General features: G+C 42.6%; 3 protein-coding genes across 3 annotated transcripts; all 3 read right to left on the bottom strand.

The window, feature by feature from the left end:
* Positions 1 to 6,474: 6,474 nt before the first annotated feature.
* On the bottom strand, positions 6,475 to 7,397 carry LOC131920773 (platelet factor 4-like). The gene is made up of 3 exons (XM_059275228.1): positions 7,188 to 7,397; positions 6,808 to 6,940; positions 6,475 to 6,686 (listed from the first exon to the last, which is right to left on the bottom strand). Exons 1-3 carry the CDS (start codon positions 7,282 to 7,284, stop codon positions 6,599 to 6,601), a joined length of 318 nt encoding a protein of 105 aa, XP_059131211.1. The 5' UTR covers positions 7,285 to 7,397; the 3' UTR covers positions 6,475 to 6,598.
* Positions 7,398 to 10,057: 2,660 nt separating this feature from the next.
* Positions 10,058 to 11,536, bottom strand: Ppbp (pro-platelet basic protein). The gene is made up of 3 exons (XM_059275889.1): positions 11,363 to 11,536; positions 10,902 to 11,031; positions 10,058 to 10,763 (listed from the first exon to the last, which is right to left on the bottom strand). Exons 1-3 carry the CDS (start codon positions 11,481 to 11,483, stop codon positions 10,673 to 10,675), a joined length of 342 nt encoding a protein of 113 aa, XP_059131872.1. The 5' UTR covers positions 11,484 to 11,536; the 3' UTR covers positions 10,058 to 10,672.
* A 7,212-nt stretch (positions 11,537 to 18,748) lies between these two features.
* On the bottom strand, positions 18,749 to 20,198 carry Cxcl5 (C-X-C motif chemokine ligand 5). Its single transcript, XM_059275810.1, has 4 exons — positions 20,090 to 20,198; positions 19,827 to 19,962; positions 19,594 to 19,677; positions 18,749 to 19,289 (listed from the first exon to the last, which is right to left on the bottom strand). The coding sequence occupies exons 1-4, from the start codon at positions 20,196 to 20,198 to the stop codon at positions 19,229 to 19,231; spliced, it is 390 nt and encodes a 129-aa protein (XP_059131793.1). The 3' UTR covers positions 18,749 to 19,228.
* Positions 20,199 to 21,751: the final 1,553 nt, after the last annotated feature.

Here is a 21,751-nt window from a genome sequence, read left to right as displayed (position 1 = left end):
CTGAATCTTTTGTGTATTTCTTGTAACTCAAGGGAAACCAAAAAATTTTCTGTAATGGTCTTCAAATCCAACTCAACAGTGACGTAAATTCGAGTTCTCAGAGGAGAGTCAGAGTCTGGTTCATTCACAGGAGTTGCCAGAAGAATGAAGTATGTAGTGAATCGGCCAGCACTTGTAGATTAGATGGACTTGACTCTCAGGAATAACTTAATCTAAGTCACTTGTTTTTGTAAATGAAGTAAAACCAGTGTTTACATCATCATCTTCTCATTAACATGCCACTTGACTCAATGAAATCTCCATAGATCAAAATGGAAACGTTTTAAACACAGAAATGCTGTAGCCTAATATGATAAACAAATCCACTCTCTTGTTTAAACATGTTTCTTAAGGGATGTGCTCTGCAAGAGTTGACTACTGAACACTGCTAGCCTATTGTACAGCCTCAAAACCAATATAAACAACAGTCTTTACATTTGTCTCCTAACTTGGAACTGGTGGTCACTGCATAGATGAGATTGTAATCTTATAGCAGAAATAGAAGAAATAGAGGATTGCCAAAGTTACAAGAGAAATGAGAAAATTTCTCTTGGAAAATATTACATAAGAGATTTCTCTTGGAAATAAAAACAACACTATTGTGACTGTGATGTCATATAAATAAAATCTAGGAGCTTGAAAGTTGAATAGTTAAACCACAAATGAAAATTGCATGCATAGCTTGAAGGTCTAACTTCCAAAGAGAAAACGTATGGATCACAATAAAAACTGGACTTTTAAGTACATTTTTACAGGATTTTTTGATGTTCCCTTATCTTCCAACTTCTGGTCAGAAATACCTGTTGTTTCTTGCTTCGAGGCTCTAGAAAGGGAACATGAAGCTCGGGCAGACTTTTAATGAATGCATATTTAATAAGGTAAAGCGAAAAAGGAAGAAACAGAGGGCGGGGCTCCAACGGTGGCATATCCTCCTCGGGCTATTTCTGAAACTTGGTCTATAACTGATACTGATTTCAGAGCACCGGAGCCATGCTGATTTGCAACTGAATTGGCTCTTGGATAGACATTTCTGAAGAAGATTTAGATAGAGTTACATGTGGTGGAAACTACCCTGGAAGCCAAGAAACGATGGCTTGGCTCTGTTTTTTTGTTTTTTTGGGTTTTTTTTGTTTTTTGTTTTTTGCAGATGTGTTGGAAATGTCTGCCTTCCAAGAACGTTTGCTGAGTTCACGTTATAGCACTGGCAAGCGATTGGACCATGCGGAGGGGCAAATGGGAGCGTGCTTGGCAGATGCCTTAGTAACAAACGTGGCATGAACCGAAGCACCGAACAAGCCACTGGTGGTGCCAGGGGGAAGGGTGCGGTCAACGTCACAAGTAACTTGGTCCATTCTCTGTACAAAACAAGGTCAACAATTGTAAACAACGGTGTCATCATGTTCGGTTGACTTTCTGTGTGCTAAGTGCTTTGCCTTCGACCCTCAGTTTCTCCATTACTGAGTCACCACCACAAGGGTTCCTCTCTTGGTAGCTATTATTTGGTGAATATTTACTCACCAATACTGTGTCAGGCATTCGTCTGTATCAAAAATAAAGAGGGGGAAGAGACCAGATGCCCATGAACTGATTTGACATGGAAATGGATCACAATGCTGGTTAATAGCTATTCTGAGGGTAAAGGAATACATGCTCAGCCTCATTTCTCCTTTCTTAACATCCCTTAGGTTTCTTTAGAATTCCCGGGGAAAGAATGCTGATTCTCCATCACGGCTGCTAAGGAGCTGATGGCGCTGACCCTGCCTGATAACTGTACTGCCTCCAGGTTGTATTCCTTTGACTACAAATGCCAGATAACCACACATATATTGATAGACTGGTCCCCGAGTCCTATTGCCTCGGGGAGGAAGATTATTTCAGTGTGGTCTGAACATGTCTCCTCACCCTAGTCCACAGGCTGGAAACTTAATCCCCAGCACAAGAGTGCTGAGAGGCCAGGGCTTTAAGAGCTGAGTACACTGTGGGGCCTGAGCCCCCCAAGTGGGTCAATGCTGTCATCACAAAAGGGTGGTTGTAGCTGTGGGGAGTTCCTTGAGAGGGATAGGTCAGAGTGTTTCCCCCTCCCTTCCCTTCTCTCTCCCCCTCTCCTCCCCCCACTTCTCCCTCTCCTTGTCCTGGCTGTCATCTTTGACCTCGTCATCACCCATCTCCTTCTTTTTCCTTCCAGGAGGCTACGAAGCAGCAAGAAGATCCTCAACAAATACAGCCCCTCAGTCTTGGATCCCAAAACCTCCAGAATCAGAAGCGAAATAACGTTTCAGTTATTATAAATTATGATTCTGTGGTATTTTGTTATGGAAGCATAAGATGTCCTGAACTTATTACATTAAAATTAATGTTTTTCTTTCTTCTATTTTTTACTAGAAAGACAATTTAGACTCACAATCACTGGGCATCATGTGTATTTTATAAAATGGTAGAAAAACATTGTGGCTTTGTTACTTGAGTGTTTCAGTCGTTACCAGAGTGAAAGGCACCACCAGTGTCTATCATGTTAGACACCCCCAGCCCCAGGCCAAGGAATTATCTGCACCAGGTTTTATGCTGAAATTTCAGGTTTAAATTTTTCCCTCTCTTGTCTAATTTCTGTTATCTACAATGAACACGAGAATACCACAGATACCTATCTTTAAAACCAACTAACCCCTCAATGCATCATTCACTACAAAGGAAGTTATTTTTAACCACAGAAACCTTAGAAGGGGGGAAGAAGAGTAAAGATTATAAAAACGAAGATCTGTGGAGAGCAACACATACTTGTGTGGTTTTGTTTTGCCGATAGGGGCCATGACTGTGCAGTGAAGCCTGAGTTCGTGGACATTTTCGGCTGATTGCCTCCAACTGCCACCTGGGTTGCAAGGAGGGAGGCAGGGGAGTTCAGGTGCAATCTAGCTCTATTGCTCCATAAATGTTCAAAATGCAGGACGGGCTGCATAGCTTGGGATTTTTCCAGGTGACAAAGTCCTCTTCCAATGCCCTTGCTGGTAAAAGGGACTGCTTGAAATTGCTCTCAAGATCCTTAGGCCGGGGTGATTCTGAAGTGAGGTTAGGAGGCCCCAGCACCCAGCCCTAGTTGACTCTGAAAGACTGGTTTGGGCCCTTTGACACATTGAGTCCTGTCTACTGAGGGTGCAAGGGGCAGGAAGCAAAAGGGAAAATGAACAAAAACAGACATTCCACCCACATCTCGTTTCCAGTGACCTCTCTCTTAAAGTTCACTTGATCTAAAGAACTCTTACTGTGACTGTAACCTTTGGTTTTTTTCCCACTCAAAGCTGCCCTAGCATGCCAGGTGGTGGTGGTACACACCTTTAATCCCAGCACTCGGGAGGCAGAGGCAGGCAGGTGGATCTCTGTGAATTCAGAGGTCAGCCTGGTCTACAGAGTGAGTTCCAGGACAGGCTCCAAAGCTACACAGAGAAACCCTGTCTCAAAAAACAAACAAACAAACAAACCAAAACTCAAAATAAACAAACAAAAATAAACTTGCCCTAGCAAACACCTTACCACTCTAAACTAACTGGAATGGTACTTTGAGAAGAATATTGATAGCAATAAAATTGGGCCTCATTCATTTTCAAGCACAGACTATGTGTAAGAACCACAGCAAGTGTTTTTGCATATACCACTCAATAGCTCATTTCATATATGGGGACATTAAGGCACAAGGGTGTAGGAGTCCAGCTCCCACCTTTTGAAGGGTTCTTAGGTAGAGGAGAGAGGAATTAAGAAATGATAGATAGAAAGAGAGACCTAGCCACAGAGAAGAAAGACAGAAATACAGGATAGCTTCTGGAGGGCCTGGGTCAATACGCAACAGCCTCGTCCTTTATTGAAAAGGGCTTTTTATAACATGTCAAGGGGAGAGGCAAAAGACCTCCCCTTTACAAGATCAAAGCACACCATCCAGTTAAGTGTAGACACTTCCAAACACCTGGTAAATATGCCCGTGGCCAAATCATCTCCTTGTACAGCTCTTCTGGGGAAAGCAAACCCAGATTCTCTGACCCTGAGTAAGTTCTCACTAGGAAGCCTCTGTGGGATCCCACACAAAGGCAAAGTGACTGTGGCAAAGCCTTAGGTGCCATGCTAAGGACTTTTAACATTTTTGTGCAGATAAGTGCCATGCTTGTATTTGTGTTTGGGGATGATAAATTGGGTAATAGTGCTTGAAAGTGTCATTGAAGGTGAGGATCACCAAGAACTAAATGTGGTGATCACTGTTCCCTAACTTCCCATTTGGATACTTGTGCACCTTGGAAGCTTATACAAACTATGACTCTTTTCGTTTATTCAACACTCTGGAGTTACCCTCTCCCTTAAAAGACTCATTTGTACATGCTCTATTTTCTCTTGGGAGTTTGAGCCTACTGTTATACACTGTCATGTAAGGTTCAAGTTGCATTCACTCATGAGCAAGTATCTATAGCTTCTTCTTGGGTCAATGAGAGTCTGCCTTCCTGCCCATTAAGGTCACTTGAACAACACTCTCACCCCCAAGATTTCCAAACTCTATGAATGTTATTTCACATGATAACAAAAGCTTCACAGCTGATATCTATTGAGATAAAACATTTATTCTAGATTAACCAATAGAGTTCTAAGAATGTACAAAGGTCTTTATAAGAGACCAAAAGCAAAGGGGAATACACAATGCCTAACCAATATACAAATATCACAGCATCTTCCACACCCCAGTGTGTGGTAGTTGTCTTCTGAAGTGTATGAAACCACCTAGTATGGGCATATGAGCAGAAGAGCTGCTCCTGTCCTCCACCCACTGCAACATTCAGGAGAGCAGGCCCTGTACCTCCCCTGGGAAGCACAAGAGAGCCAACCCTGTTGGTGGAGGTGTAGATGAACCAGCCCCAAAGTTGTGAGCATGGGAGAACTGTCCCATTATTCATCTCTCATGTGGCAGCATGGGTGGGCAAGAGATGCCCCCTATTAATGCCTGAGATAGGTAGGAGAGCTGGCCCTGAGGTCATAAGAGTGGGAGAGCTGTCCCTGCCCCTCATCAGCTGCAGCACCTGGGCAACACAGTAGAGCTGACCCTGAAGGTATAAGTGTGCAAGAACTGACCCTGAGGATGTGAAAGCCAGAGAACTGACCCAACCCCTTGATCATTGCTACAAGGGGTGAACTAGCCAGGGCAGTGCAGGAGAGCTCATCCTGGTGGTGAGGACAAGGGAAAGCTGGCTGGCTAACCAACCCTGAAACTACCCAGGCCCAGAACCAGGGTTATGAACTGACTCACCCCAACATCCACCCCATCTGTGATCTGCTTGAGCATGTGAAGGGACCTGTCCTGCAGACTCAAAGCTGCAGAATCTCCGTGACACAGGACAACAATAGGACAACCAACAGGAGTCCCAGTGAGGGCCCAGTATAGATGGTGTAGCAGAAATCAGAGGCCTCAGGCCTCAAACCAGACCAATGACTCTTTGCAATGAATACTTGCAAGTAAAGATATAAGACAAAAGTTTTTACTGTGTGACTCACTGAGTCACACTACAGCTTCTGTGACGAGATTGACTTCTCTTTTCTTCTTCTTCCTCTTCTCCTCCTCCTCCTCCTTCTCTCTTAAATTTTATTTGATTTCATGGGGGGGGGTTGCAAGGATAGGGGGCAGATGTGAAGGGACAGTGAAATAATGGGATAGAGACGCATGATGTGAAAGACGAAGAACAACAAGAAAAATGCACCTGGTACAACTCCTGGGTTCCCATGACTGCTTAGCATATCATATTAGTGTCTCTGATGTTGTGGGATATTAAAGAAAATTGAATTACAAATAAGGTTCTTCTGAGCCCAAGAATACTGCAAAAAGTCTACCTAAGACATCTACATTCTTACAGCAACAGTGATGGCATGTTACCAGGTCACAGTAGAACTGTAAGTTTGCCAGATGAAGAACCCTCACAGGTAATAATGTGAGAATAGGAGCTGTTTTTAATATTTCATTTTTTTGAAATAGAAACATTCTTAAATAGAAATATAGTTTCATATAATTTCCTGGAAGTATCAACACATTAGCATTATATTCATTCTCAATTTATTTTTGTTATTTTATGATAAAATAGAGTATAAATGTTAAGGAAAGAGTCAAAGTTTGATTTATGCACTTCTTTTTAAAGGCAACTTAGTAATGCTTAAGTCCCACTAGTTATTTATTGACAAAGCTGATTATAACACAAAACTAAAATGTAATTAGAGCGACACCAAAATGTAATTGAGTAAACATGCAAATATTCATCAGCTGGCATACAACCCATAACGCCAAGCAAATTCAGTTCTTAGACCCAAAACTTCCTTCAAAATATTTTTGCTTAAAGTTCTGGAGCTGCTTCCTCACATGTGATCCACCAGCACTGTTTTTGTCTCCAGTACAAAGAAATGGTTCGACTTTATGACAACTTGGTTCAATGCATTTATTTAAGTCTCAAAGGGTAACATAAACATTGGAAGACTGCAGTTAGATTGAAAGTAGACAAAACTCCAGTATCCCACATAACACATTGCAGATTCAGGCAGCTAGCACCTAACTCTCCAGGAGTTTCTTCATTACTTTCTTTAAAATGGGTGCTTGTCGGTCCAGGCAAATTTTCCTCCCATTCTTCAGAGTGGCTCTGCCAGGGGAAAGGGAAGGAATGCACTCTTCAGGGCCTTGGTTGGAAGAAGGGAAGAGATGGAAAGGCCTGGGCAGAGAAGGAGGAGAGGACGGGCCTGGGGGACGTGGGCAGGACTCACATGAGCTGGGGAACTTCACAGTGGCGTCCTGCCTTGATCACCTCCAGGGAAGTGATATGCTTAAGGTGGATCCCAGAGGAGATGTTCTTCGCACACACACAGTTAAGATCTCTAGCATCTTCTTCAGGACTAGCTGAGGGCAAAAGGAGAGAAGGGAGTGGGAAGTAGAGGAGGTAGTGGTGGGTACCATACCATCGGCCAGTGATACCTCTGGACCTTTTCCTCTCCCGTAGCTATAGCACCACCTCTCATTCAGAAGGCAGGTGGGTGGTAAAGGCAGTTGGCAATGCAGTATGACTGGCATCATTAGAGTTCACCTCCCCACCCTTGAGGCTCCTGAACCATCTCCCTGCCCGGAGGATCCCTTCACCCTCTCTCACCGCTGGTGAAGGCAATCACAGCTGGCAGAAACAACAGGCCCAGAAGCAGCAGCCCAGGGTTAGGCCGGGGGCCTCGAAACACCACAGCGACGCTCATATCAAGAGGCTGGCACTAGATCCAAGGACTAGCACAGAGCAATTGGGGCCTGGGGCTCTGAGCACAGGCCAGTGGTTCCTGGTACTTTCCAGGCACGTTTTATCTCCTCTGCCAGCCCAGCCCGGAAACCTGGGATACAGGATGAGGAACTGCCCTGCGGAAGCAATGACCCTTGGGGAACAGTAATTGGGCTCTGGCCAGCCAAGATTAAAACAGAGCAGAGTGAAAAGAAAAGCTGAGGTCAGCTGTCTTGACGAGTAGCTGGTAGCAGGAGCCACCTCTCCAATGTGAACTTTATATGAACAATTACAGAGTCAGAAAGAGTAGGACTTTAATTTTGCAAAAGGTATACTGTACGTAATAGAGAGCCTTCTGCTGTCTCCGTACAGTATACAGAACATATACCTTCAGAACCAATTTGTTCCCTACCCCAAACTGCCTGGTTTCTCCTGCCTTTCTTGCCAGTCACTCTTCCTGTTGATTACAGTGAGTTTGACTACTGTGTGGTTAGAGATGTGTGGTTTGAAATGTATTTATTTCTGACACCAGAAAGGTTAAAGTTAGTGTCTGGTCAATGACTACTGAATTTCATTCTTATGTGGAAGCCTTCCCTGGTCTTCTAACTACTATAAAATGTACTGCAGGAAGCAAGGTCTGGTGTCCTCATTGCTCTTTTTGGAAAACTCACCAGTTATATTTGAATGCGTTGCTTTGATGACATCTTTGCGCCTAGGTATTTCTCTATTCAGTTCTACTCCAGATAAAATGGATAAAAGAGGTCCCTGGGACAGTTGGAGATCTCTGTATTACTTTACACCACATACAGTTATAATTATGTGGCCATTTATCTGCTTCTCCTGCATAGTGATATTGTCAAGCATAATTCCCTGGAACATACATTTCTGAACACTCAGCATCGACTACAATGACCACTCAGCACTGACTCCAATGGCTACTGCAAAACATGTTATAATTTCTATGTGTTTAGGGAACTGAAACTCAAGGCCTTTGCTGGGTAAGCAACAAAAGGAGAGAAGAAGAGGGTTTGAATATGGACAACAAGGAAATACTTCTGTGCAGCTTAGCCCCAGATTTCAGTGTTTGCAGAGTAAATGAATCCAAGCAATAATGCCAGTCAAGCCAACCTTTCTCTGCAGTAACAGAAAACAGTCCAGTATAGGTACACAACAACAAAAGATACTTTCATCTCAAGGAGAGTAAACATAGTACAAACACTGCCATGTTAAGAACCCGTCTGAATGGAGACGGAGAAGAAGTAGATGGGGAGGTGGGTAGATGGAATGTGGAGGGAGGCAACTGGAGGAAAGAGGGAGGGGAAACTGTGATCAGTGTGTAAAACAAATGAAAGAAATGTTAATTTACAAATAAGAACCAGTCTTGCTAACCCTCAGTGGGAGATTGCCTAGGATAGGCACAAGATGTCACAACTGTTTTTAATTATTGGAGCAAAGCTAATGAAAATTGTCTCTGTTTACTGCTTTATTACATGTTTATGGACACTTCTGTAATTATTACTGAGTAACTGCTTATTTTATTGGCAAAATATCCTAAGGCACTGAGCCTCTGCTGGTGAAGAGACAGGAAAGGGAGCCCCCCAATAATTCAGAGTTCAAGTGAAATACACGCTTAGATATATAACAGTTAGTATATAAGTGTTCCCCGAAGTCCATGTACAGATTGGAGTAGATGAAACTACTCCAATGATCAACATATAGTAAGAGAGTTCTATATCAAGTAGTATCTTGTGTGCCAATAACATGGTGTGATATGTAATGCAGGCTCCTTAGGGAAGGACGCATCAATGAAAGCGTCATACTCCTGTGGTTAAAGAGCAGGGTCTCAACCATGCTTTCTGATCATTTTATGGGCTACAGCAGTTTTCTTTGGACCCTGTTGGGAATTGAACCCAGGGCCTCTGACATCCTGGGCAAGTGCTCTAGCACTGACCTACATTTCCGACCCAAGGCAAGTCTCCTGATTTCTTCCACTTCAGGTTCCCTCTCTCCCTGTAACATGGGAATGCTAGCAGTTCTGCTAATATTCAATTGCTAACATTTGTAAGTGGATTATTATGTAACACACAGTATTGAAAGCATTTGAGTTCATTCTTTTCATTCTCACATCAGCTCTCTTAGACAGGCAAGAAGTCATTCCCATTTTAGAGACGAAGAAACTAAGTAGCAGAGCAAATCAGCAACCTGACCAAAACGAAACAGCTACTGAATGGAATTATTCTGGTTCCAGAGGATGAACTTGTCACCAGATTACAGGGACCTACTAAGATTATTTAGTTGATATGCACAGAACATTTAATATGTCTAGCATTTTTAAAGTAATAAATTCTTGCTAGTATAAGACATTAAAAATGGCACAAATCACCAACTTTGTGGCTTTGCCTGAAACTATTGTGAAATAGCAAACATTTTTTTAATAGAGGCCTGGGAATGTTTCCCAGTAGCAGAACACTTGCCTACCATACATGATGCCCCAAATTCAGTCTAAGAGAGAAAGAGAGAATATAGTAAAACATTTAACAGCAGATAAGACCTATCTAACATATTTCCATATTTCAGACAATAGTGAAGTTTTTAAAAACAGGGTGTGTTAATCCCCTTTTCATCACACGCTTTTGATGCTACTGGTGTTAAACATATTCATTATGAAGTAAATGACCACTGCTTAGAGAACTTACATTCTATGACTTTATTATGTTCAATTGAAGGTTAAAACAAACATAGAAAACATTGCTGAGGCTGCTTGGAAACAAGGCATTCTAGGGCTAAGAAACTGGAAAAACTCTAATGAACACGTATCTACTGCTTGGCTCCAGGAAGTTTCTATTATCATTGACCAATGTGGAATTTGTCAATATGTGTGTGTGTGTGTGTGTGTGTGTGTGTGTGTGTGTGTGTGTGTGTGTGTAACAGTAGTTAATGCAAACAGAGGCCATGGACATGAAAAAGAGCAAGGAAGGGAATATGGAAGGGTTTGGAGGGAGGAAGGGGAAGGGGAAGTGATGTAACTATAAACTCAAAACTAAAAGAAATAATTCAAAAAAATACAGAAAAAAACTTGACATAACGCATTTAGAAAGAAAACTTCAACTAAAGAAATGCAAAACACTGCACAATGTTTAGCCAAGAATTGCAGAAATAAACCATAAATTGCATGTTACAACTCTTAGCTCATTTTCATCTTCTTTGAACTACCCTTTAACACACCTTCCCAGAATACAACATGATTTCTGAGACAAAATGAAAGTGTATCCAGATTTTAAAGTAGAAAATTATTGTAGAACATCCATATTTAAAAACCCTGCCTTTCTTGCACAGCAAAATGGTTCAGCAAAAAGTCAACAGATGGCTGGTCAATAACCTTCCAGTATCTTCATGACTGCTTTCTTGATGGCAGGGGCATTTGGGTCCAGGCATATTTTATCCCCATTTTTCAGTGTGGCTCTGCAACAGAGAAAAGGATTATTATCTGTGTATAACTCAGCCTTTCTGTCTGAAGAGATCCATGAGGACAGAGAAGAGAGTGTATGTAAAAATGAAGGGTTCCCAAATAACAGTAATAACAAAGAACTAGGAACTTACATCACTTCCACGTTGGCACAGTGGACTCCTGGCCTGAACACATTCACAAAGGAAATACTGTTGAGTGGGACTCCAGAGGTTATGTTTGGACATTTACAGCGCAATTCAATATATGGGTCCACATCATCAGCTGCATTAGAGTACAAGACTTAATTAGTGACTATAAATTATTTTTCTTCCCTCCCTTACTTGGAAATTGGAGGTAATTGTCTCTCTGTCACACAGACATTGTGAATATGGTCCATAAACTTTTAATAACAAGGCTTACAGACTGTCTTCCACATTTGAGATGCCCTTAAGTATATCTCAGAATTCTTAGTCATTACACCCTCCAAAACAAGAAGTCCCAATATGGCCACTTTATGCCCACTTCCAACCTCCCTCACACACACCACAAGCCGCCTGGACACAAGCTGAAGGGAAGCAGTTTTCCACCTTCATTTTCCCTAAGTTTCTCTTACGTCGTCCAGCTGTAGTGGGAACCAGTGCAGTCAGGAGCAGAGCCAGCAGCGGCAACACCTGCAGGTTAGAAAGAGGTCTGGCCCTGGTGCAGGAGGATGGAGGTCTGAGTCTGAAGCCCATGGTGGAGAAGACTGAGCTAGAGCTGTTTCCAGAGCCAGGAGACTCAATGCAAGGATGAGCTGCTGCCTAGAACCCTGCTGCTACGTAGCTTTACAGGCCTCCACACCTTCTTTTATACCACTGAAGAGGTAGACAAGGGGAAGTGAGTGTATGTGGTGATGTGACCATAAAAGGATGGTCAAGTTGTGCCCAACCCACATTGACCACACAGGTCAAACATCCTGCAGAATTAGCTGCAAGTTGTGCATCATTTCATTCACATTCCTTGTGCCACTCTCAACATCTGACTCTTCCAGATGTATAAGCCCCCGACTTAGAGGTAAGACCTAAGCCAACATACGGTAAGCATTTTCTCCGAGTGAGCAGTTAGTCACGAGCCACACCCTTCCTACAATGCAGTTTAGGGGCTTAAGAGACACCATTCATACTTTCAGTCACAGCTCCTTGAGAAGCAGCTGCCCTTCTCTTACCAAACGACAAAGAAAGTTCCTGTGTGGCTTCTTGGTAGGGGTCAGAATTTGTCTGGCATGTGGGGTGGAAATATGAGTCCCTTACTATCCAGGGTTGTTTTGGGTGTGACTTTATGTGCTTCTTCCTATCACTTAAGTAGATTCTCTTTTACAATTTCACCAAATGATCCTAAACACATTATCCTTTATATAATAAACTACTTGTTTCTACTATATAAGTGTGTGTGGATACCAAAATAATTGTTGTCTCTTTTATTTTTAAAGAAATATTCATACACTATAGATATACGAAAATTAAATATGTTCTTTCCTCTTCATAGTTACTCCATACAACTGCTTCTCAATGGTAGCCATCAGTAGCTACCATTGCCAACTAGAGATTTGGCATTTCTAGTCTATCTGCGTTTATATGTTTATGTTTATGGAGACACACATTAAACACATATGCACAGAAGGAACTTTCCACACAGAAGGAATGAATGGTCCTATATAGGTCATTATATAATTTACTCATCTTCCAAAACTCATAGTGAAATATAAAGGATTTTTAACATTATTCACAATCTTTCATTTTTTCTGGCCACCACAAACAACCCTGTGTATGGCTGACAATATTTATTGGCTTCATTGTAGACTTTTTATCCATATTTAGCACTAGGCAAACTTCTTCCCACATTCAGTTGGTAAGATTTCTATAATTCTTTGAGGGAAACTGTGTGAAGTATCTTCTTAGGTGCAAGGGACAGTTGCTCAATTTAGACCAACCTGGCCTCCAACTCACTATACAGCAGTGATTCTCAAACTGTGGTCTCAGCCCTTTAGGGGGTCAAATGACCCTTTCACAGGGGTTACATATCAGATAGCCTGCATATCAGATATTTATATTACAATTCATAACAGCAGCAAAATCACAGTTATGAAATAATTTTATGGATGGTGGTTACCATAACATGAGGAGCTGCATTGAAAAGTCTCAGCATTAGGAAGGTTGAGAATGAATACTGCTGTATAGCTTAGGGTAGCCTTGAACTCATGATGCTTCTTCAGCCTCCCAAATGCTAAGATTGCAGGCATACAATATGATGACCTGCTTTAAGGCAATCAATAAATGTATCTTGTCACAAAAAATAAATTGTCCAGCAAGGTTCAGGAGGAAATACCAACAAGTCAATTGTTGGGTAACTCTTACCAGCCTTATTAGTCAGTTTTGAGATAAAACTTCTATCTGGTAGCTTCTGTTTATTCAAGAAATACTAAACATCTATTATGTGCCTGACATTAAAAAGTTCTTGTGTGACTTATTCGTTTCACTTTTCCTATCTCAAAAAAAAGACCAAAAATATTTCCCAAAGCACTGGGACTTTAAATAATGCTGTGTATTCACCCCTAGGACTATTACTGTGAATTGCTATTCCTACCATTTGTTCTGTTCCAATGGTAAAAATAAAGTGTGGAAAATAATGATGATTCATTGTGAAAATGTGCAAAGAATATTTTATAACATCTATTCAATTAGAAGAAGCTAGTTACATAACATTATAATTTTTATAAATACTATAAAATGAATAGATATCAGAGGCCCTTAGCTTTCAAATAACTTAAAAGCCTTTGTTATTAACCTTTCATCACCACCCCCATTTTCTAAAATGTGTGGCAAGTTATTTTATCTATTTTCCCCTTAAGCCACCATATAAATAGCAATCACTCAGGAAACAAGCAAGTTTCTGCGACCCAAAGTAAAACCTATCTGTTATCTATTTTTTTTTTATGAGTACTGGAAGATCATTTGTTCATGAAAATTAAGACACATACTAGATCCGCTCGACACAGCACTTGGAAGTGCTCTCTCTCAGATAGCTCTTCTAAGTATCGCAGAAAAAAAGCAATCGCCTGAAAATCAGGTACAAAAGCGTTTGGCACAGAAGATTCTAAGGTCAGTAAAATGTTCCATTTGTTGAAGCTGAGATAACAGACAGCAAACATTGTGTGAGAGCGGGAAGCAAATGTCTTCCACTTAACGTCGAGTTGGCAGAAATTGTGACGATGTCAACAACATTGACACTCGCGTTAGCTGAGGATTCTCCTTTCTGCCCAGGAAAGTGCAGATGAGGAGGGGCATGCGCAGGACGAAGTATCGTTCCAGATACTGCCACCCAGGGAGCCTGGCTGTGTTTTCTAGGCCTGAGAAATTCTGTTTTGAATAACTGCATTTGCTGAGCACCAAATTCATGGACATGACTCACTTCTACTGCACAGTCATTGTTTGAGGATATTGTAACCCAAGACGGCTTCAGAACCTGAGAACCCATTATCACTCAGAGTCACTAATTTTCTTTTTCACTGTATGCCAGGTCCACTCTTAACTTAGTGACTTGGAATAACTCTTCTTCTTTTGAAGGTTTTGTTATTATTGAACTTGAGCCCCGGCTGTTGCCCTCTCCCCAGACTTTCTCTAGTGGGCGTGGTCTGGTTAACCAGCCAATCACACCGCTGAAAACTCAAAATAGCTGCCTCTGCTGGGGAGCTGGCTGGTGCTGGCTGCTGGGACTTATCCCTACCACGATCCTCTCTTTCTTTTCCCCTTCCCCTCTCTCTACTCTAGACCCCTCTCCCTTCAAGCAAACCATTGTCTTGTGCTGGCTAGATTGTTCTGTGGATAAAAGCACTTGCCCCAAAGTCTGATGACCCAACATTTGATTCCTAAAACCCAGGCGGCAGAAGGAGACACCAACTCTCCCAAGTTGTCCTCTGACCTCCACGCAAAAGTTCAAAGAATCAATAAATGTAATGTTTGTTTAAAAAAAACCCTTGCTTCATGGGAAAACACTGTATTTTCTATGAAAAGACCTTAAGGGGCTGGATATTATAATCATCTCCAAGCCATAAGTATTCTACACAATGTCTGTGATGTAATGACATTTGATCGACAAATGTTTATAGGGAAGATGATTGGTCATACATTTGATAATGTTGTTACATAACTGACAGAGTACAGACTTCTCTCAAGTCTTCTAACACAGATTTAGAAACAAATTCATAGGGTACTAAAATCATTCAAATATAGTAACAATATGCATAAATTTACAAACTCTATATGGATTGTAGTGTCCAGATCTCAATTTTCTCACTGTGAATAGGAGTTTGAGTTAGGAAACTGAGGACGAGAGCCCTATATCCAAGACAACCCTCAGAGCTTGTGAGGTAGGTGTCATAGCAGTGTGCGGGTGAGGGAGCCAAGGAATAGATGCTATGTAAATTGTCGAGGCTGCACACCTAGAAGTATTCGGAACTAGATTTGAAGGACAATGGCTCTGGTTGTGCACTGTACGAATAGCCAGTCCCTTTAGACAAGCGAATCAACTCTTTCTTTTCACCTGACGGAGAGGTAGATCAGAGCAAGTGTTGCAATGCATTTGAGAAACACATCCATTGAGATGCTTTCCACAGTGGCCATGGGGATGGGATGTCTTGGCAGATTCTCTAAATTTGTGAAACAAGAACCTAATATTGATAGAAACAAAATCTTAGACTTAACCTGCAGGTCCCCCCATGTCACTGTTTATTTATTCATATTTGAGATATAAACAGCCTCTCTCAGGACACTGGAATTAATTCTGCTAAGAATGAACCAAGTGTCAGCCCGAATCTGATGCACAGTACACATTCTGCTTCTCTTCCTTGGTTTAGTCACAGAGGTAACTAGAATTCCCCCAGGTGCTCCTCTCTGTGGTAAATTCCTCATTCTGTGACATTCAGGAAGGACTTTCAAGTTAAGTGTGTGAGAGTTTACTCACAAAAATTCTTTTCCTCATGCAAGCATTAAAAACCATGCTAGAAATACAAAACCACTAGTCATATTTTACCATAAATCTGTCACACCTTCAGAAATTGAATGTGTCACACTCAGAGGCAAGCAAGCAAGTCTGGTAGAATCAACAAAGAATGCTACAAACTAAAAAAATTGCCTGAGCCAAGGCAGGTACACAGACTTACTTTTAACCAACCACACATTTAATTCCTAGTGTGTGGGAGAGTTTCAGGTAGATGAGAGAGTGAAACAGTATTTAGAGGTTTGAGGAATCATGGAGACATATCCTTACAAGATAAGTGTCAGATTTCATTTCTCCCAGGTGCTTTCAGCTTTGAGTGTGTTATTGGAAGGATCAATTGGTAATGGCAGATATGATGGAAGCAACTGTTGACAGTATCAGCTCAGGCCCCCAAGACCAAGTTATCAGTCTAGATTCTCAGCACAAAGGAGATTTATTTGCCCCAGAGGGACTAACAGCAGGGATAATGGACAAAGACAGGAGATAGAGGGTGAGGGAGAAGGGTAAGGGAACCAGGGAGAGGGACAGGGGTATCTGTCCTGGAGACAAAGGACTGCCTCTGCATAGAGAGGAGACCGACGTGTCACATAGGAAAATGGCGGTTTATAAAGGTAAAAGGGGAAATGCCATGTTAGGATGAGGTGGGTAATTGTAATTGGGCATGTCAATTAGGTGAGCCAAAGGGGGCTTTTGATTGCTGGAATCAATACTTTGATAGCTGGACCTTAGTGGTCAGTCTCAGGAGGAGACAGTGGCCAAAAAAGGGAGTAGACCTTGGTGGCTAGCTTTAGGAATGTTATCTAAGGGTTTTTAGCAAGGCAGAGGGAGTGGGGAGAAGGGCAAGGCCTGCTTGCCATGCTCACACTGGCCAGAGCCTCCTCAGCTGTCACTGAGTCTTCCGTATAAGCTGCATCCTGATAGGATACCAAAGCCCATTTGTCCTCTGTGGAGTGACCAGTTGTAAAATGGCCACGGCACCTAGAATCGCAAGGGTGATACAAATTCCAGTGAGTCAGCAGTCTAGAGGCCAACTAAACGCACAAGTTTCACATCTGGATAAACCAACAACAAAACCATGCAGACGACAAAGCAAAAAATAACCAGTTGGCTTTACCTAAGAACACGAGTGTTGCTGTTCTCATTCAAGCCACTACAGCGCATATGAATCCAACCCTCTGCTTCGTTGTAAATGAGACAGTTTTCACTGCCTGAGAAGGACTTTTCTTCTCACAGGTATGCCCCTGTGCAGGGTTTTACTCACTCAGGCATGCGTTTGCTAAAGGCACCACTGTGTAGTTTTGTGAACAAATGAACATATGGAATATTCATTTGTTCACAAAACTTTTATCTCATCATCCAAGGGCATTTGCTATGTTTTCATTTATTACTCTAACCCACAAACAAACAGTAACAAAGCAACATGTGTTGCAACTCAGTCATCTAGTATCCGAACGATGCTGAGCTGAGAATGGCAAGGGGAAAATGTCATGAAAGGGATATTGCTGGGACCAAAGTGTAAAGGGTGAGTAATTCCGCTCTTGTGGGCAAGAAAGGAGCAAACCCCTTACAAGTAGAACTATAGCAAATGAAACAAAATAAGCCTGACTAGAGAACCAAACTCCCAACTCATAGAGTGTGAGGGAGATGCAAAGTTTGAGAAGAAAACAGCCTGAGATGAGACACAGCCTTACTTGCTGGGCTTTGGTACATTTTATATTTTATGTCTAGGAAATACAGAGTGGGATAATTAGCTCTGTGTTACTGGAACAGATATCGTCTATGTGAACTTTAATGGGTAGAAAGGGGGAAGTCTATTCTGGCTCACTTTTGAAAGTTTGAGGTTTTGGTCTTGACTAACTGGTCTTGATACTTTATCTCTGGCAGGACGCTATATCTGGTGGGAGTGCATGGTGGAGGAGACAGAGCTTTTCACCCATGGGGGGATAAAGAGGAAGATAAGGGTTGGGGTCCTTATATCCTCTGGAAAGGCATGTCCATTATGATCTAAATCTCCCATCTGGGTCCCACCTCCTAGAGGTTCCCTGTCTCCCAATAGTAGAAAGCTGGGGACTCAGCCTTTAACACATGGGCCTCTGGAACCCTCTGGAGAGCTGAGCTAGAGCAGAGATGGGGAAGTCTTATCATATTTGTGTTTTCGTAGGTCCCCAGAAGCTACTGATGTACTGAAGGACTAGCCAAAAGTGGAGTAAGCTTAGAGAAAGGTTGAAATAGTGCAAGGAACTAAGAAAATGGGGCCTTTCTGTAGGCCAAGGAACTGTAGAGTTAACTATGTGAACAATGTAGAATTCAGGATAATGAGATTCACCACCACAAGAAATCAGAAACAACCTGAATGAAATTTAAACGTACTTTATTTTTTTCTCCAAAAATGTAATGTTAACAAATGAGACATTTTAAAAAGCACAACCTTAAAATAGTGGATACAATGCATACATTAATTTCCTCATAATGAAGCAGTCAAATTCTCAAAAAGACATACTGTAGACATCTAAATACCTCAGTAATGCACTATATGTTTGGAGGAGGCAAAGTGATGCATTCATACTTAAACACAATAAGTAAGTTTTCAAAACTCCTTAGCGTATAGATATTTGCTAAAGTTTCTCTTACTAGAAATAACTTTTAAATGTGTTTTTATGAAAACTAGGTAAGGAATTTACCTGCTTCTTATCTTCTTCATTTACCTATAACATGCACTTAGTGAACCTGAATAATAATACTAATAAACTAGTTAATAAATAGCACACAATCAGTTTGATGATAAGTCATGACATTATGCCATACTAAGAAGACATCAAATGTCTAGAATTGTAAGATGAGAATACATTAATCCTTCTAGAACTTACACATTTAGAAATTCTAAATAAGGAAATGTATTCTACATAGGTTTCTGCATAATATACCAGCTTGCTAGTACCGTAAAAGTTATACACCACCCCAGGCTCAGATGTAAGAAAGCTCAACACACACAAGCAGCAACAGTAAAACAGTTCCCATTTCATGAGAGGGAGGATGAAGGTGTCCCCATCTACAGCTTCTAATGGAACTTCGTTAATCAGTTAATTCCACAGCCTTCCCATGAACACTACAAGTTATACATACATATATATATATACACACACACATGCATATATTTTTTAGAGACAAAATGCAATAGTCATCTTCAATTCAAGCCATTCAGAAAGGTTAGCAACCTAAGATTCCTGACTTACACACTAAAATGTCACAGTTTCCAATAGTGTAGCAGACAGCAGAAAAGAATCAGAAACGCTTTGCTAAATACACTCATAAACTGAGCAGAGAGCTCCAGGAACAGCCGTTTCCCTTTCCTCTTCAGAGCAGGGAGTTCACAAAGAAAATTACTAGGGGAGAAATCAGCCCGCCTTTCTTGTCTTCATTGGTGCCAGAGTCCTCAGAAATTTTTCTATTGAACACTGGGCGATTTTTCCAGTGCAAGTGCGTTCCTCTTAGTTTTCTTATTTCCACTGTTGAGAAAAGAATTACATCAGTAACTAAAATTCCTCACTCTAGCCTAACACCATACACACACACACACACACACACACACACACACACACACACATAACAATGAGTTCTGGGCTATTGCTCAAATATGTGGAATTTGTAATAAAGATGTCCCCGGAACACCCCAGAACAACTTTCCCTTGTGAACCCTTTATTCTAAGCCCAGTTTAGAATGTGGTGCTCGAATCTCAAATGGTCAGGGAGAACTAAGACCTTGCCAGTCTGCAGAGACTAAGAAACCCCAAAGACCAAGGTCGCAAGTACCTGTCCAGTATTTTCTGAATGATTTTTTTCATCAAAGGAGCTTCTGGGTCCAGACAGACCTCCTTCTGGTTCTTCAGCTTGGCTCTATAGAGAGAGAAGGAAAAAGGAAAAAAAAAAAAAAATGACGCACAGGTGAGCTACAGTGACTGAAGATCGGGGCGGGGGCGGGAGAATGTCCAGGACTTCCCTCTCCCAAGGTCACCTGCACCCGCCAGAGCAGTATCAGAACTCACATGACTTCCACCCTGGGACACTGTGGACCTGCAGCAATCACCTCCAGATGAGCGATCATTTTGGGATTAATTTTTGGAGTCACGGTTAAGCAAACGCAACGCAGCTCTGTTAGGGGCACGACGGCGGAGGGACCCCCTGCGGAGGAGACAGGGTTATAGAAGGGTGCTGGCAGAGCCCTTTCCCAGCTCCTGGGACCGGGCGACTGCGGTGGCCCCCTGAGGTGTGTCAGGCGCCGCGCGCCCTGCAGGTCCTGCGCTCTCACCTTCAGCTAGATGCTGCTGCAGCGTGAGCAGCAGCAGAAACGCCAGCAGCGTGAACAGCGAGCGGGAACCGCGGGGGATGCGGGCACAGCGGCGGGGCAGGAGGCTCATTGTGGACAAGATCCTGCACCAGGGAGCACGGGTTCGAGAGATGCTGGAGGTGGCTCTAGGGCACTGCGTTCTCCAAGCCGCTGTACCCCGCTTTTTATCTGCGCTCGTCTCTCTTCCTCCAGGCAGGAAACTTAAGCTTGCTGTTGCTGGGGAAATTCCCTGGACTTGGGAGTTAGTGGGGGGCGGGGGGGGGGGGCGCGGTTCAGAGGGCCTGGACAACGGGATTAGGGAGGAGGATGGCTAGAGGAGGGGCCCCTTGCCAAATCAGAGGAGAATGGTGTAGTCCCGCCCCAAGAGGAGAAGGCTGCGGCTCCTGCCAGACACCCTTTGGGGACCTCTGCCCCTCCTGTGTCAGGGCTAGTTAAGCCTGCGGATGTCCTTCCTTTCCATGTAAGAAGACAGGAGCCAAAGGAATGAGGCTTGACTTTAGAAAATCCTCTGTAGGTCTTTCACCGTTATTACTACAAACACTATTGTTGGGCCTGGCCGGAGGGCGGGGTGCGGCCGGGGGGGGGGGGGGGGTTCAGCAGTTAAGAGTGCTGGCTGGTCTTGAGAAGGACCCAGGACCACATGGTGGCTCCCATGCTCCTCTAGCTCCAGTTCCAGGGGATCTCACATCCTCTCCAGGCCTCGGTGGGGCACCTGCACACATGTGGTGCGCACACAGACAAGCAGACATACACACATACTCATAAAGAAAAATAAATTTAAAACGTGTGTTTAAAAAAAATGAAGACTATTTTGATTTGGGAAATGTAATCCCTGACTAGAACTGAACTAAATCAAAACAACTTTCCCTCTCCTGTACACAGGTCATTGTAAGGTTCCTCTGGTTTCTTAATGGTGCTTTGGGATTCTTTAAAAGCTGTAAAAGCCAAGAAAATAAGAGGAAAGTGTCTTTACTTCCACTTGGACATCGGTGACAGGAATGGCCTTCAAAATGAAAGTTGCTTACTGGAAGTCCTATGCTTATAATTTAGAGAGTGTGTGTGTTTCTAGTTGGTTTAATAAACAAAATCCTCAAAAAAAAATTACCCAGGAAATTACTTTGAAAGGATGATAAATACTTTGCATCTGGCAGTTCCCTTTGCTATTCAATTAGGAGAGGTCTTTGTTTTTTGAGACAGGGTTTCTCCGTGTAGTTTTGGTGCCTGTCCTGGATCTTGCTCTGTAGACCAGGCTGGTCTTGAACTCACAGAAATCTGCCTGGCTCTGCCTCCCAAGTGCTGGGATTAAAGGCATGGGCCACCATCCGGCCAAGAGGTCTTGTTCTTATATGCGTAAGGTAGACTGAAGCAATACCAGGGATTCCTTATTGTGTTTTTTGCTGTGGCTGAGGTGGGGATTTGAGGCAGTTCTTAGAAGCTAAAAGGAGGCTGTTGCAATTGAGAGACTGATCTGTGAGTTTGGTGCACGAGTTTGAATCAGTTTGCCAGCGAGATAGTATCCATTCTGACTACCTCCAAGAAACTTCTTTCCCATAGACTTCTGAGAATTTCCAGCTGATCAGTGGAATTTAAGGATGCTCTGGAGCCTGGAGAGATCTCCTGAAG

This window comes from Peromyscus eremicus, chromosome 10, assembly GCF_949786415.1.
Source record: "Peromyscus eremicus chromosome 10, PerEre_H2_v1, whole genome shotgun sequence".
Lineage (NCBI taxonomy): Eukaryota > Metazoa > Chordata > Mammalia > Rodentia > Cricetidae > Peromyscus > Peromyscus eremicus.
This window is presented reverse-complemented; position numbering and strand designations above follow the sequence as displayed.

What these genes read in the sequence shown, in the direction of transcription:
- LOC131920773 (XM_059275228.1), bottom strand. Translation starts at nt 7,284, where the DNA reads ATGAGCGTCGCTGTGGTGTTTCGAGGCCCCCGGCCTAACCCTGGGCTG. An exon ending in TGTGATTGCCTTCACCAGCG is followed by an intron (nt 6,941 to 7,187) that starts GTGAGAGAGGGT and finishes TTTTGCCCTCAG; the next exon opens with CTAGTCCTGAAGAAGATGCT. An exon ending in TGTGAAGTTCCCCAGCTCAT is followed by an intron (nt 6,687 to 6,807) that starts GTGAGTCCTGCC and finishes TTCCCCTGGCAG; the next exon opens with AGCCACTCTGAAGAATGGGA.
- Ppbp (XM_059275889.1), bottom strand. Translation starts at nt 11,483, where the DNA reads ATGGGCTTCAGACTCAGACCTCCATCCTCCTGCACCAGGGCCAGACCT. An exon ending in TCCCACTACAGCTGGACGAC is followed by an intron (nt 11,032 to 11,362) that starts GTAAGAGAAACT and finishes ACTCTAATGCAG; the next exon opens with CTGATGATGTGGACCCATAT. An exon ending in TGTGCCAACGTGGAAGTGAT is followed by an intron (nt 10,764 to 10,901) that starts GTAAGTTCCTAG and finishes TCTCTGTTGCAG; the next exon opens with AGCCACACTGAAAAATGGGG.
- Cxcl5 (XM_059275810.1), bottom strand. Translation starts at nt 20,198, where the DNA reads ATGAGCCTCCTGCCCCGCCGCTGTGCCCGCATCCCCCGCGGTTCCCGC. An exon ending in GCAGCAGCATCTAGCTGAAG is followed by an intron (nt 19,963 to 20,089) that starts GTGAGAGCGCAG and finishes TCTCCTCCGCAG; the next exon opens with GGGGTCCCTCCGCCGTCGTG. An exon ending in ATTCAGAAAATACTGGACAG is followed by an intron (nt 19,290 to 19,593) that starts GTACTTGCGACC and finishes TTTTCTCAACAG; the next exon opens with TGGAAATAAGAAAACTAAGA.